Source organism: Odontomachus brunneus, unplaced genomic scaffold, assembly GCF_010583005.1.
Source record: "Odontomachus brunneus isolate Ranch 3 - 2012 unplaced genomic scaffold, Obru_v1 Obru_scaffold_075, whole genome shotgun sequence".
Taxonomy (NCBI): domain Eukaryota; kingdom Metazoa; phylum Arthropoda; class Insecta; order Hymenoptera; family Formicidae; genus Odontomachus; species Odontomachus brunneus.
Window position 1 is genome coordinate 100,892 of NW_022639525.1, and position 16,515 is coordinate 117,406.

The 16,515-nt window shown below is 46.4% G+C and overlaps 2 protein-coding genes across 4 annotated transcripts in view; both read right to left on the bottom strand.

The window, feature by feature from the left end:
• LOC116847248 (serine/threonine-protein kinase NLK) overlaps window positions 1-16,515 on the bottom strand; it is a 113,354-nt gene that overhangs the window by 40,339 nt on the left and 56,500 nt on the right. For all 3 annotated transcript variants that reach the window (XM_032822073.1, XM_032822074.1, XM_032822075.1), the window contains exons 2-3: window positions 6,139-6,268; window positions 5,337-5,392 (exon numbers count right to left, since the gene is read on the bottom strand). In XM_032822073.1, coding sequence (XP_032677964.1) covers window positions 5,337-5,392; window positions 6,139-6,268 — 186 coding nt within the window. The remainder of the gene's footprint in view (window positions 1-5,336; window positions 5,393-6,138; window positions 6,269-16,515) is intronic.
• On the bottom strand, window positions 74-4,163 carry LOC116847249. The gene is made up of 2 exons (XM_032822076.1): window positions 2,350-4,163; window positions 74-377 (listed from the first exon to the last, which is right to left on the bottom strand). The coding sequence occupies exons 1-2, from the start codon at window positions 2,578-2,580 to the stop codon at window positions 120-122; spliced, it is 489 nt and encodes a 162-aa protein (XP_032677967.1). The 5' UTR covers window positions 2,581-4,163; the 3' UTR covers window positions 74-119.

Consider the following 16,515-nt stretch of genomic DNA (forward strand, 5'->3'; position numbering starts at 1 on the left):
TATTCGTTTCTTTAGAAAAAAAAAATATATATATATATATATATATATATATATATATATATATCCGTGAAAACCTTCCGTTTTTCGGTTTCCGTATCCAAACCAGAGGCCGCTCTTAATTAAAATATTAAGAGACTTAGTGCGAGTTTTAATCCGCTTCCTATCCGGATCTTATCGTAACGATAACTCACGCGCTCGTTTGCTCGCTCTCCCGTACGATAATGAGCCCACGGGAGCTGCTGAACTGAAACTACTGCCGCGTTCGTATCGTTTTTCCCGATGGTACGGGCGGATGCGATCGGAAACACCGTCGTCGTCGTCGTCTCGTATATGCGGGCCCTCTTTTCTCCGGTGCATTGGTTTGCGCGTCCCGCGCGCTGAAAAAGCACGTTTAACGCGTAATTGAGCCCACGCCGACGTTGTTGCCCCCTCGATTCGTCGGCGGTGCAACGGATGCAGCAGTCGCCCACATGTGCCTTCACCGCGAAGCAAATCGACCGATCTGGCGGGGAGAGATTTCGCTGATTCGCGCGCGCACGTGCTCGCACTTTTCCACGTAACGCACGTACTTGCATTTGTGTACTCCGAAAGGAGAGAGAAAGGACTTCCCGGACCGCCCGTCCCGTTTCCTCCCGGTTAAGGAGATTGTGAGGCTCGCAAGTAAACCTACCAAAAAGGTACCAAAAGTTACACTCTGATTTCTTTCTAATTTGGCACAAATGTACACGGAAAGAAAGGTTTGATTGAATTAATATCTGGTTGTATATGAACGATCCAGAAATTCCGATTGAAGTAACTCGAATTTTATTTAAGTTAACAAGATTTTTGGTTGAGTTAAACAGAATTCTAGTTACTTCAATCGGAATTACTGGATCATTCATATTCGATCAGATATTTGGTTAATTCAACCAAATCTTTTTTTTCTTTTGTAGAGGTACAAAAAATATTTAGGTCATATTTTTTCATTTTGGTTCATTTTTAATTTCATGGGCAGTTTATAGATTTTAATGTTCTCACTTCTATCATTAACAAGTACAACAAAAATGCATAAGAAATAAAATTGAATACAAGATATAGTTAAATAATTTCAATAAAATCGGCATAGCTGAGACACGAACCATTCTAAATTTCTTTAGCCGAGGTTCCAACCGAAATATTTTAAATTAGTTAAAAATGGTTCGAATCTCGGCCAAACGGAGAAATTATTTGTATAAATAATTTTTTCAACTTTTTAAATGTTTTGTTTACACATTTTATTATTTATACAAATAATTTTACACATTTGACTTTATATTCATAATTAGCAAACCAAAAACGCTTATATCTTGTATTCAATTTTTTTTCTTATGCATTTTTATTGCACTTGTTGATAATAGGGGTGAGAACATTAAAAAGCTATAAACCGTGAAACTGAAAGTGGGCCAAAATGAAAAAACATGATCTAAATATTTTTTGTATTTCTACATTTGTGCCAAATTAGAAAGAAATCGGAGTGTAACTTTTGAGTAGATTTACTTGTCAGTATCATATTTTCAACAACGTTTGAAAAAGACAACTCAAATTTACTATTTATCAAACAAAAATTACGTTCTTATATATTCGTTTTGTTATCGAAGTAATAAATGTTAATTTTAGGTTAAGATAGTTAGGCTGAGATAGATATACAGTATGTCTCAGTTCAATATTCACAATCTTTTGTGAAGTCGTAGAACGGATTGAGGATATTTTGACTATTATTGTGAATATCGCAAAATATAGGTATAGGACTTGTATGTTCACCTCAATCTGTTTGCACAAAGATTGCGGAGGAGAGTCTGGAACACCCTATATATCTCAAGTATTACTATATATAAATTATATGAACTTCCCATTGCTGTATTTTTAAATATAACGTCAATAATTTTGAAATTTGGGTACAATATCCGGTATATTAGCCTTTAATATCATGGAAGTTTCTCATTAAAATCCTAATTTTAGTTTACAAGAAATTAAAAGTAGAAATTAAAAACAGCTCGCGAACCCCGGGAGACACGTGTAAAAAGTGCTAACTTCAGTCTCAAATATCTCAATTCTCGAGTGGTCTATGTCTTTCTAATTGCACGAGCAGTCAGACAATGGGTCTGTTCTTTTCAGCTGAACTGGTGCAATAAGTTAGAGTGAGACAAAGGGTTTGTTCCTCTTCTCTGCATCGCTGCACTAATGCAATAAGATAGAGTGAAAGAGAGTATACTTTTAACTTATGACACTGGTGCAGAAGTGCAGGGGAGAAGAACGGACCTAAATATATTTTGTTTCACTCCAACTTATTGCGCCAGTTGAGGCAGTTCAGCTAAATGAAACAGATATTACCTGATATTTATATGTGGTGCAAGTTTCAACGAACTCTTGACGAACTGATTTTGCCTGACCAGCTCTCCTTGACGTCTCGGCTTGAGAGTCGAGGACGACAATCGCGAGCGCGCGGCTTCGTCGACGCCGGCGTCGTATCGGCAGATGCGACGGCACGGCGATGGTTGCGAGGAAGTTATGGTTATCTGGTAACATGCGACATTGTGTGCGAGCGACGATGGACGACGGCATGGGTGCACAGTTGGCGACGACGGCGGAGGTGGTGGCGGAGGCGGCCGCCGCAGCCGCTAATGGTGCACTATCGACGTATCAATGGCGCTGCGGCGTGCGCATTAATAATCCACGTGATTACCATCGAGCAAGCTCATCCCGAGCACCATGGTGCAGTATTCATGGTGTGCCCGTCGGTCCGTCCGTCCGTCCGTCCGTCCGTGCGTCCCGGGGATGGAGACTGCGGGATCTCCGCCACCACCACGGAGAGACTGTAGCGTTTGATCGAGCGGAACTATAACCCGGAACTATTGCCTCGATAAACAATTAAAAATTACTAACGCTCTGTGTGCCGTAATTACGCGCCTGCAGCTAACGTGCCGCTAAACACAAACCGCGTGTATTACGTAATCCCACCCACCGCCCACCTCCCGCGCGGTTCGCTCTCGTGCACGTGAGGGACGCGCACGTTTGTGTTTGCGCGGCGCTATCGAGTTCGTCTCATCTATTACGCGCTCTATAAATTGGAATCAATTGAGGAGGTGGAGGAGGCCGCGCTTGCCCGGCCGTGCGGACGACGGGAAGCGCATGTACGAAATATAACGAAGAAATATAATTGATAACGATGCGCGCGATGCGCACACACGCTGACGAGATCGCGATGCGAACGCGATAACTGCGGCAATTAGTTGGCAACATAGCCCGTGTAACAACCCCCATCCGTAGCGTTGCAACATCTCCTCCCTTCCTCCCTGTTCCCCACGGCTTCGTTGCCTACCTGCACGCTGTGGTCGGCGATTTCTGCGCGAGTTGCGCGACCTAATCGAGGGGCTCCTTAATTAGGAATTAGGCGACCGCGCTGGGTGCGCCCAAGTTTCGGCGGCCGCGCTGAATTTTTCATGCGGATGAAATTAGAATCGATCGAGCCGCGGCGGGTGTTCGCGGAATTAAATCGCGGGGTCAGGAGGGAAAAAGAGAGAGAGAGATAGAGAGGGGCAGTGAAAAGTCCGCTGGTGGTGGCGGTCCATCGATGGATTTTCCGCGGCCGCGCAATTTGCTGGCGATTATTTATTTGCCGGTGCAATTAATGTCGCCCGTGCGAACTGCGAGAAAATTTATCGATCTACGCGCCGCGGTCGCATAGCTTTGTTTATTAACTTCTTCATTTGTTTGTCCGCTTATTGATGGATTTATGGTACTGTTCATTGGCTTGTTTACCCGTTTGCTTATTCATGGATTTATCCGGCCGGTTACTCGGTTATCCATCCGTTTGTTTCTTGCATCTGGACGCCATACCGATATATCCAGCCAGTTGACTGATCAATTCATTTCTAATTATTTCGTTCATCCGCGTTCATTTGCTGTGCAAAGTTTACGATCAGTCTATCGAAGAAGATGAAAGTATTAAAATAGACAGGTGTATGTATATTTAGTGGCAACTTGATTAAGCGCGAGTTGTAAGGGTTGCATCTCGTATATTAAATCGTAAAATTCAGCAATGAGCTCCTCATGATCAGGTAAAGTAAAAGTACCAATATCTAGACACGTACCAAATATGTACCTAATTCTGAACATTCTTGTTGTTTTGATTTTTTAAATACGAATATATTAACTTTAAATATGAATTTTTAATCTTCAAATATAAAATATTTGTATATATATATATATATATATATATATATATATATATATATATATATTCTATATTGAAAGTTTGAATATTTCAATATTTTAAAACTAAAATAATAAGCATGTCCAGAATTAGATACATGCTAGGTACGTGTCCAGGCATTAGTATTTTAACCTTACTGATAATAATATTTATCACATAGAACAACGAATGGAAACATGAAAGATAAAAAAATGACCGAAATTTGCCCCAAACGATATGTCACGTTAAATGCGAAAGTCAGAGTGAAACTTTCGGCAAAATTTGTTGCTGCATAAATACAACAAGAAATTTGCATTATTGTGTGACGTGAATTGAATAATGTTCGATACATTTACTTCACATAAATGTAAGAAAATGGTAAAGCTCTCCCATCATCGATTGTCTCACGTTGTGACAATCACGAGGTCCATCTGGGTTACATTGTGATCCTCTGTCTAAAACGAGACGAAAGGAAGAGGGAAGAAAGCGAGAGGGAGGGAGGAGAGAGAGAGAGAGAAAGCGTGAAGAGACATGGGGAAAACCGCGGGGCATAATAGCCGAGATTACTAATGATGATTTACGTGGTTACAAAGGGGGACTCGCGTGAGTCTCGGCGCGGGGCCCGAGGTGCGACAGAGCGCGAATAAGGGCCGGAAAGGGGGCGCTGAAGGGCGCAGCGAGCGAAAGGGAAACGTAAGAGGGAGGGCTGATTTATCGCGCTGCCTCGATCGAGATTAACTCTCCGCGAGCGATCCCGTTCGCTTAAGGACCCGCCGATTGATCGGCCGACCGATCGATCGATCGATCGATTGATCATGCAGCCACTCCGGATGGCGCCGGGAGACGACGAGCACGACGACGAGCAGTCTCCCGCGGGAGCCTCGTCCTGGCTACCGCAACGACTTCCTGCTATACGTGCTCGCCGTCGACCGGAAAATTATCTCATAATGACTGCCGTACGTTGGATTCGCGCGAGGTGATCCAAAAAATTGCGCGGATTCTTGAGGGAAATTGCACGATCGCCGATAGGAGAAGATTCACCTGCGCGCAATGTCAGTCGCGAAGTATCGGGAGATCTCGCCTCGCGAGGCGAACCTCGTTCGTGTCGGTGTTTAGAAAAGGATACATCTCCTGGAAGAAGTCCAGATGCGGCGGTTGCAGGATGTCCAGCGCGGAGAGGACCTGCGAATAAAAAGAGACGGGGGAAGATTGAGGGCCTCGTCCTTCGATCGAACGAGAAGGAGAGGGAGAACGCGATCCCCCTCTACTTCGTGCGGGAGAGAAGAGCGCGTCGTTTCCTCGGGGAAATAAAACGCGGGAACTTACGATATATACGTCCACTGCGCGCGACTCTTTAAGGATCTATCGGGTGTATCGAGTTCCGAGTGTCCAACGCGCGACGATACACCGGGTGTTTTCAATGAGAACGATCGAACCGCGCCATTACGAGTCGGAATTTTGACTCCGTGTTATTTTGACGTTCCGTCGATAGAAAATTCGATCCACAAGCAACGGAGAATCTCGAGATTCAGCACGAGCTATTGTTCTGTTTAGATGCTGCAAATGATCATTTATTGTCGTTTTTTTTGCGTTGGGTTTTCGAGTCATTTGCCCAGATAGACAGGAGCACGTAAATTCGGCAGCAACTTTATCAGTCGATTTGTAAAGATCACGTCCGTCATAAGTGCTTCATATGGCACTCGTATTTAATCCTTCTTCTTAGTCTCAATCGTTGTCACTTACTCAACAAGATGAAGCACGTACAATAAGCAAATATTCGATAACCTAACGAAGATTAATGAGTATATGTAAAATTTCGTGACAAAAACTAATTTCGCGCAATTTTCTGTTCGATCGTTCAAATTAAAAATACCTTGTTTACTTGTTATCTACGTTATGTAGGATGTAGCGACAATGATATCACTCACGTTATCGTGTTTGAAGAAACAGAGCATCTTCAGCTCCCTGAAGACTCGCTTGCTGCTCACGAGACTTTGAAAGACGTTCGGCAGTTTTTTTAAGGCTACTCTCCTGCCATCCCTCGGATCCGTGACGGCCCTGAAAAGTCACAGAAAGCAAATTCAGATCAATAATCTTGTAAATAATGACCGCCATCAATCGCGATATTTGCACGTTACGTAAATGATATCCTACGTGGAAGTACCAAAGTACTAAAAAGTTCTCGGACGTAATCTAATCCTGGACGTTCTTATTATTTTGGTATTTAAATAAACCTAAACTTAAACAACTAAACTTAATTTAAATAAACTTAAACTTTCTTAACATAAAATATATGTATATACTCGATATATTTTTTTTTATTTCTTATGTGTGTTGAAAGTTTAAATATTTATATTTTAAGACCAAAACGATAATAATGTGCAGATTAGGTGCATTAGTACTTTTATCTTAAAACACGCGAGCAAAGTTTTCTCAAGCGCACTCAGAAAGGAACAGAGAGTACCACGTCAAGGGACTCAAACAATCTCACTTGCAATCTCGTCTTGAGTTGTAATTATAAATAGGGATCGAGGTCTCGTTAAGAAGGGAGAGGGCGATCTCGATTTTAATTTCGCCGCAATCACGAGCAACGGGCAAGGGAGGAGAAGAGGGGGTTGGGGTTAGATATCCGAGTGATCGGCTAAATAATGTCCGGGGGCTCGTGCGTTCATGATAACCCTGGAAATACGAGCAGACGACAACCTAACTCTATCCCTCCCCGTTGCCTCTGGAACCCCGCAAGCTTCCCGCAGACCTCGACCAGCTCCGGGAATAATTATTATCCCTGCAATTAGTCCGTTTACGGCGGGTTCGATTTCATTGTCGAGTGAGTTGTCGTTACCGCAAACCGACGATTCCTATTCACGGGAACGTCGGGGCCAGAGAGAGAGAGAGAGAGAGAGAGAGATAGAGATAGAGAGAGAGAGAGAGGGGGAGGGGGAGAGAGAGAGATTTCGACGCGACCGAAATCCCATTTTCGGTCATCGCCCATATCGTCTGCCCAGACAGATAAAGTAATTCCAGTTTTTTGAGGAGGGGGCAGGGAGGGCGAAGTACAGTAGGGGGAGGAAAATGACTTTTCGATCCACGATACGAGAGCGCGCGGAGAAATAGCGATCGAAGCACATATTACACACACGTAACATGTGTCCCTAGAAATATTAAACTATACATTCAGACGGACCGCGTGATCGATTCAGCTAGGATAGGTGGGAAGTCGTGCGCTAATGAGGCGCATTAATCAGACCGAGGTTATTAGCTTCGTTGCAGCCCGCGCTAAATCGACCCGCTCGCGCGAGATGGTCAAAAAGGGCTCCATTATCTCGAGTGTTGATTCCTCTTCGAATCCCGGGAATTCGTGCGTGTTCCCAGCCACCGACCGAGGCTGGGAACTTCCGTATCTCTCGATTCGGACCGACTCGAGCCGCGGAGGTGAGGAAGCGGGGACACCCGACTATCCGTTATATTGCTCGGAAGCGAACAACACGCGACTGACATTCCCGTTAATGAAAGATCAGTGAAAACTTCAGCGAAAACTTCATCCCCGCCGAGCCGCCAGGCGAAACATCCGACGATTTCCCCGGCGAGGAAATTATTTTCATCTCGGTTCATCTCTCGAAAATTGACGCTCGAAGACGTTGATTACATCATCGGACTTCTTCCTCTGACTGGTGGTCGGATCGCGCGAGCGAGACAGAGAGAAAGAGGGGGAGGGGGGAAGGGGAGAGACTAGAGGGGGAAAAAAGAGGTGAACGAGCCGTCGCGAACCGGCGAGAGATTAAGGTCGATCCGACGAACGAACGAGTCACGAACGTAGAAAGGTACGACGACCTTCGAAAAGGGTCAACGCACCCGCCGCTACCGCCGTCGAGTATAAGCGGAAGTGAAGTCACGAATTTCGGAGCGGAACGACCGTGAAATGATGCGCCGGCCAGAGAGCCGGGAAGGGAGGGAGCCGGGAGGGGGAGGAACGCGACCCCCGGGGGCCACTCTCGCGGTTTTGACAATGTTTATTCATTCAAAATCCCGGCGAGCTTCTGTGCGCGCCCGCGCGCGCGCACACACACACACACACTCGGCGCGGCGGAAGTTTAATAAGGGGTTATTGCCAAAACGAAGCACGTCCACCTTCGGTGGGAAACGACGAGCCGCCGATAAAAGCGGATGCGGTGTGTGTCCCGTAAACCGCCGGCCGATTACCTCGCGGTATTTTTGCGCGCGCGAAATATATTCTAATTCCGAACGCCTCGCGCGCGCAGTGACGTAACGTCAATCGCCGGGACGGTGTCGTTAGTGATCGATGTTGTAGCCTCGCGCGCGAGTCGTGTCTCCACGATGACGATGATCTTTCGAGAAGTCCGTAAGAAGTGTCCGTAATTTGGGCTCGCGGATTCCAAATCGTAGAAATGTGTGCGGTTTTCGCAGACACCCAGCCGGTTACTGTGGTAGTATTACTGCATTCTGATTAGTTGTGTCAAAACTGTGCAGGAAATGGACAAAAGAATTCGGTACAGTTTTGTCTACATCAGTTTTAGGGCAAAACTACCCATTCCATGAGCGGTAAATTTGCTTGTTAATCGATTGAATAGTTTCGTGGTGCATCTATTGCTCAGTTTTCGTCCAGTAAATGGGCGCAGATTTTGCATAATTTCTGTGAGCAATAACTGCAGGGAAAACGTTACATCTCGATGCCAACAGTTGATTAATAAATAATGGTTAGCATAAATAATGGTTATGTTCAATAAAGAATGTTTCCTTGATAACAGTTCTAAAATATACTCATTATAAATTTGAGAAAACTTTATCATGATGTATTAAAAAAATTTATTCTCTTTACAAGAATATGATAAAACTTATTATCTTATCCATGAATTTTAATCTAACATTCTTGAATGAAATGTTAAATTCACTAGGACTCAGAATGTATTTTGAATAAATTTGATGCTTATAGTGGACTTGTCAAATTTGAGTAAGGTGCATCCACACATCATGTACTCAAAAAAAAAGAATTTATTCTCTCCACAAGAATATCGTAAAAGTTTATCGAGGAAAATGCTAGCTCGATTCTGTGCAGTAAGTAGACCGTATTTAAAGCATTTAGCATTTAATATTATCGATTGGAATGCTAAACTTGTTAGGATTCATAATGTACACATTTGTGTTTTGAATAAACATGGTGTTTATGATGGAAAATTATATGCCAGATACATGGATTTGTAAACTTATGAAATACCTAGAAACAAGTAACATTCACTTGAATGTAGTGTGTACCTTTCTGTGTGTGGTATTTCTTGTGGCCGTTATTGTAGTTAAACTTCTTGCCTGCGCTTTATGATTCCGACAGAGAACTTGACAACTAAAACTACGAGCAGCCGTCGCTGGTTGCAAGAAAAACCAGCTTTGTCTGGAGTGTTAACTTGATCGAGGATGAACAAGTGTCGCGGGTGTCAATAATCGAGCATTTCACTCTGCGTTGTGTTCCTTCCCGAGCATTTCCACGGATCTTTCCCGGCCACGCTTCCGCGAATATGTCGCGAGATTTCCCTACGAGTTCTCTAGATCGGTTTAGCGGCGGGTAACGCGCAGCCAACGACTTGGGTCTTGATTAAATAGGGTTGCCGCTTCTTCGTGCGTCATCTCGTCGAGGACCTCCTATTTTTGAGAGAGCTCTTTGTGAGAAGAACGGAGCGGGGTCGTCGAACGCGCGACGAAGTCGCGCGCGCGTGATTCACCTGCTAGTCAGACTTTTCAAAGTATCGCCGTCGCGGACGCCTTTTTCGTTCGTCGGGCACAGCGAACAATTGTTCGCGATCTTTCGTAAACCGCGACGGTTATCGCGAGCGATAATACAGCGCCTTTGTCGTGTGCCGTGCACAATGATTCTCTTTCTATGTTCGTTCCTCACTGCAGTTTTCTCAAATCGGTGAAAAAAGGAAGAAAAAAAAAAAGAAAGGCGAGCGAGGCCATTGTCAGAATAAATCCCTCGCTCTTATTATTCATTTGTGTGTGTGTGGCGGGATCTGCCGTTAAAATTTAAAGCCGCGCGTAACATTCTGTTACGCGACACCGGTCTTCGGGGCAAGTGTATTCGGGAAAGCGCATAAAAGTCGAAATAACAGCTTTACGCGCGGCCGATATCGAGAGTCGTTTTTATTTCATCGGCTGGGACCTCTTACGCAAACAAAATGAAAAACAGAATCGCGGCTTCGCCGAAGTGCACGATCAAATAAAATAGTTTGCCTCGCGAGAGAGAGAGAGAGAGAGAGAGAGAGAGAGAGAGAGAGAGAGAGAGAGAGATATTCTCTCTAGTCAGAATATTTCATTTCGCAGTAGATTCTATTCAGCGGACACTTTAAACGGCATTAACGCGGATTTTAACAGCGCGCGTGATCGTTTGTAACTCGCGGCCGCGGATTTCGCGCGAATTCTCGAACCCGACAAACGTTGCGGAAATGTCGCGGCGCGCCCGGTCGCGGAAGCGGCCGCGAAAATTGGGCCGATCGCCGGAAACGCGCGCCCGAGCTCGACAAAGAACTCCGCAAACCGAGAGAAAGTGCACGACTTCTGGGCCGTTCTGTATTTAAAAGGCGGCAGATGGTTCCGCAGGGGGCCCGAAAACCGGGCCCGAACACCACGGCCGCGTGGCGAACGCGATACGCTCCGAGACAGACGGTGAACGGGTCGCTTTTATCCCCGATGTACAAGGTGTCCCTGAAGTTCGGGGAATACTTGGAGGAACACCCCGCCGCGGTCGAATTTCTCGAGCGAAATTTCGGGAGCGCACTCTGAGTCATGCCGAGTCGTGTCGTCGAGGCTTGGTTCGCGAAGTGTTTCTATGTGCTGCATAATTTATATAGAGAGAATTCTACAGTAAAAGTTACTACGGAATTTTGTAACTGAGAAATACATTGAGAAGAAATCTGAAAATTGACAAAATTTATTAGGCGGCAAATTTATTTACCATTAACATGTTTGTTTAAGTCAAAATTCTATTCATTTAAATCGAGTACTGTTTACTCGGTTTAAATGAAAAGTAACTGAAGAGTAGCTCACGACACTCCCGATATATGTTGAAGGCCATCTTCAACTTGTCTCGCGTGTCTCACTGCATAAAGGAATTAACTTTGTATTGAACATAAAGGAATTATTTTTCGCGCGCGTTAAAAGAATTCTCAAAGTATCCCGATCGCACACGGGAAGCGCGAAAGAATCGCGGCAGTTTCGGGACTGTATGTTGTAGAAGGGACGCGAAAGAAGGACCTTCCATCCGCGTCAATCTAGCACCTGGCGCACCTCGCCTTTTCGAAATTTGCGGTCGAAGTCGCGAAGTAGCTGCTGTTGCTGCAGATTCGGGGAAGTTAGGCTGCATCGCGTCGCGTCAGCTTTTGCTCTCAAAGGATTCGTGTAGCTATAATTTACGCCGGCCGGCCGAATGCCGCCCGCTCGCAATTACGTTCGCGAATGTTTCCTGAGGAAAGCTCGCGTGCCACGCGAGAACGTTGTCGCTGCAACGTCGCGACGCGCGTCCCGACAAAGCGGCGTTCTCAAAGGGAAATTGGCGCCGATAGAAGCCGATGTGTTGTTTGCCGTCCCACCGAGGATAAAAATATAAAAGAAGATTGAAGGGCTCGGGCAATAACAGGATGTTCCTCTGCGCGGAAGCGGTGTGCATGCGCGCTATTATCTCCCGTGCGTCGCGCCTCGAGAGAAGAAGAAGGGCGTCGCAGGAGAAACTATTCCCGCTACTTGAAAAATGAAATCGCGAATTTCGCAGATCGGTGTCAGACAGCGGGATAGGAGAGCGCTACTTTCGAGTTAGTGTCTTGTGTGAGATTATCCGCGGATCAGTCCCGCGAAAGTCACGACTGAAACGCGACAGGCTAAATAGAAACACGTAGCTCTCGCAAATCCGCCTCCCTTGGACTTACGTTACGGTCTCCCCGAGCGATCCCGAGCTACTTGACAAAGCGGCTGATGCGCTCGCAATAAAAACGCCCAAAGAAGTGAAGAAAGGGAGTCGCAGAATAGTGCAAACGCGCGCCGCCTCCGTTCTCATTTCCTCTGCGCTCTTGCCTCTCTGCAGTCCCGGGGTCGTTCCTCTCGCAAATCCTCCTCGCGAGCCGCTCATTATGCCCAGACCCGCCGAATGTTATTATTTCAAAGTGTGGGAGGGGGAGAGGACGCCCCTGCCTGCCGCCCCCGGAGCCGCCGCGTGCGCGCGACAGGTAAAAAGCGAGCAAGAAAGGCGCGGAAGGTAGGGGAGAAGGTTATCGATTTTTCGCACGCATGCCAATTGCCGACCGCGGCGAACGAAACGAAATCTCGATCATCCCGGGAGATGTAACGCCACGAAAATGCGAAAACGATTGACTCGAGGGAATTTGAAACTTTGCCGACGCTCGCGGCCGTCGAGAGAAAATTGCGCGAATGTTGACACGAGTCGACGAATCGAGCAAACATGAGATATTGCAACTGAGGTTTCACAATTCAGAAAATCGTGTCGCCCGTGAAAAGAACGCTATTAGGGCTCGCGCGAAAACCGTGAGAGATCGTCTCTCTCTCTCTCTCTCTCTCTCTCTCTCTCTCTCTCTCTCTCTCTCCCCTCTCTCTCCCCCCCCTCTCTCCCCGTCTGTTTTTGTCTTTCTATTTTTCTGTCTCTCTTTCTCCGTCTCTCTGTCTTTGTTTCTCTCTCTCCTGCTGTCGACAGTTCATACCACCGACAGCTGTCGGCAGGCTCACCTGCAGTTAGCTGCACCTGCGCCCGCTCTCGGGCGTACGTATTCACCTGCGTCCAAGTGACCCGCGGCGAGCGTAACCGGAGCAACGACCAAGGAGTGCGCGAGCAGCAAAGAGAGCGTCGCTTAATATCGCGCTTCCGGCACCGGTATTGAGATAGGTCGTAAAGCACCGGGAATACGGTAAAGGACGTCCTCGTTATCGTCGCCGTCGTCGTCGTCGTGGTCGTGCTCGTGCACGGATTGATGTAAGTGCACATAACAACACGGAATGCACGATCGTGCCGGCCAGACGACAATGAGACGAGCCGGCGCGCGTTCGGGCGAAATTTATCGCGGTTCATTGATCGCATCGCCGCGTCGTTGCACTTGTGCAAATCGCCGCGCGATATAATGTTTACGATACGTCTCGTCGTTCCTCATTCATCCCGTTTCGCGTGTCGCGCTCGGTCAAAGAGGAAAAGATGAGGCGAAGTGGAAAGAAAAACTTTCCCTGTAGACTGCATACTTAATTCGCTTCAATACTCAAGAAATTAAGTTGCTATTCATTCGAGCTATTCCCGCTGAAATGTAAGCTCAATTACCGAGACTGATGGCGCGCTTGAGATCGATAATCGCGATTGACTGCGAATCGCGAACTGTCAGAACCGCAGAGGAGAATTCAAGCTTCTGCTAAAAATTACCCGAGGAAACGCATTATTGCAGGGGGATTTGCGGGGAGAGCAGAGCTTGTCAAGTTTTGCCAATGTTTTGCATGTCGTGTTCGGTCAAAGGGAAAAAGATACGGCGAAGCGGAAAGAGAAACTTTCCCCATCGACTGCACACTTAATTTGCTCGAATTGAAGGAATTTGAGGGATTAAGTTGCATATTTTCGCTCGATTTTTTTCTTATTAATGTCTCAACTCAATTATCGAGACTGGTAGCGCTGCTTGACCGATCGACTGCATTTCGCGAGTCATCCGAAACAGACGAGAACGAGAATTTTCTTCTGAAGATTATTTGGGGAAACGCTGATTTCCGGAGCGAGCCGAGCTTGCCCTGGCAATATTCGCCGGCAGCTTTTGTCGAGTAGACAGCCGTAAGTCGGCGAGAACGCCGGCTGCTGCTGCTTCTTACTCCGGCCCGTCCGGCTGCAAAAGCTCGAAAGCACTCGCCGCGAAACTGCACTCGCCGCGGTTCTTTGCGTCAAAGCGGAACGCTCGCGCGCCCAGGCTTCTAACAGCTTCACTCCCAACGATATTTCCCCCGTCCGTCAGGCGCTCGCGAGCGGGAAAATGCCGCCGAGGAACATTGGACGTCGAGGAGAGGAGACGGCGCTCTCTCTCTCTCTCTCTCTCTCTCTCTCTCTCTCTCTCTCTCTCTTTATGTGTTTATGAAAGATTCCTCTTCGTTCTCGCAGCCTTCTCCGCTCAAGCTCAGAACCCTTCGTGCGAGATCGCTTTTGAAGCGAACGTCGCGGATGATTGACTCCGGCTTCTTGCTTATCGCGCGTTAAACCGCAGATCATAATTTCGGCCGCTACATGCTGGCCGGCTTAATACTTCAAACGTTCTATTCGGCCGCATTTTCGCAATTTCTGTCATCACGAATCTTTTTTTTATCGCGAACGTGTCGCATTTACCGTCGCGAGCATGGCAGACAGAATGAAGGACGACGTGTATCTGGAAGTATGTAAAGGACTGTGAGGACTGTAAGGGACTGAAAACAAGAGAGAGAGAGAGAGAGAGAGAGAGAGAGAGAGAGAGAGAGAGAGAGAAGCAGTTTGCGTAATTATTCCGCGATAGGTCCCGGCAAAGTTAGTCCCGCTTGCGCAGAGCGTGCAGTTCGTTCCCAATGAAATATGTCGCGCGTGCTTCGGATCGCTACTGGAAAGTGTGCAAGTGGGAAAATAATGGTAACTCGAAGTAATTTGCCAGGAGGGCGTTCGGGGAGTTAGGGGCGAATTTCAAAGTATCGATTTGAAGATAAATAATGTATGCTTGCTTTGTCATGGTGGTTGTTCGGCGTGCGGGAGTTGAGTGCAACGAGCACCGTGCGAATCGTGCTTGCAGTTTTCTCTCGACGTTCGATCGTTGTCCGTGGAGGGTCTCGGAGAGCAGGTGACAATTTCCACGGTCATGGAGAAATTCTATCTTTTGCACGCCCCGGAGGTCGACACACGGTAAATTTGTGTATCGGTGCACATACAGAGAAATATCTTTCCATTACTAAGAAAAGCGATTACACAGTTTACTTTGCTCAGGAGCCCTTTAAGTATTTATAAGTATATGTGCGTATGTAATTTGTAACGAGTAGGTACTCGAAGTTTCATACAGCTTACTTCGATTTTCGTTTAAAACGTAAACCAGAAAAACATTGGGGAAACGTTGGGGATGGCCGAATGAGATTTGTCTGGGTTTCTCACTTACACTGTTAAATATTGGAGGGTCAAATTTAAACCAATTTCTTGAGTTAAATAATTTTTAGTTATTTTTAACTATCATATATGTCAAAATTCACTATTTTAACACAAAACATGTGTTTAAAAAAACAACCACATCTAATCAACCCATTTAAAACAATTTAAGTCATTTTTTACTAAAACAAAAATTACATTAACATAATAAAAAAGAAACTAAATTTTAGTCAAATTTAATACATTTCTTAAGTTAAATTATTTAACTCCATTACATTAACATTAGTTAAATTAACGACATATTTAGTAGGAGCAGTGGCGACTTATAGGAATGGTTGAAAATAACTCAAATTGAGTATAATTTGACACTACGGATTTAACAGTGTAGAGATTTGCATATCTCAAACATTAAATTTCTAATCACATGCACAGATTTAGAAGCTATAATTATTATGGAAAATCGGGTTGGGTCCTAATTTATAGATCCCGAAGTATTTTCTTTGGGTGGGACATGATTGACATTTTTCGAGTTCGTCATCCACTTCAGCATCCCCTTCATTCTCAGCGCGCCGACTCGCTGATCGTTCCAGTCATCCGACATCCCTCGATCGATTAATGAGGTCGCGATCGCGAAATTCTCGCGGGCTCCTCGGGGGGACCGGCTTCCGGTTCGATTTTCCAGTCTCCGCTTCCGCTGGCGGTATCGATCGACGAAGGGAGACAGGGGGGAGGGGTCCGACCGCGCGCGAAACGTGACCCGGGAGAGATCCTCGGCGAACGCGGGCTTCGGGAACGCGGCAGACTCTCGTCTCCGCTGCAGCTCGCTCGTCGAGGAAAACGACGGGACGCGATGAGAGACGCGAGGAGAAGAGGAAGGGACGAGCACAGGGAAGAGCAGCGAGGAGGAGGAGGAGGAGGAAGAGCGGCGGCGGCGGTGGCGAGGAGGGGGAGGGATCCGTGGAGCGAAACCGGATGGAACGCCCGGTATATCTAGATGATTCGCCTGCATGCTTCGCTCGGCGCCCTTACGAAACCGGATAGCAGCCCTCACACAAAGATAACCGATCTCTACACGCTTCGTTCCCCAAACCACGCCTCCGCCGTTGTTGTTAAATATACTACACGTTGACCCGTTGCTTACGCGGTCGTGCTTCTCCCTTTGTCGGAGGGGGGG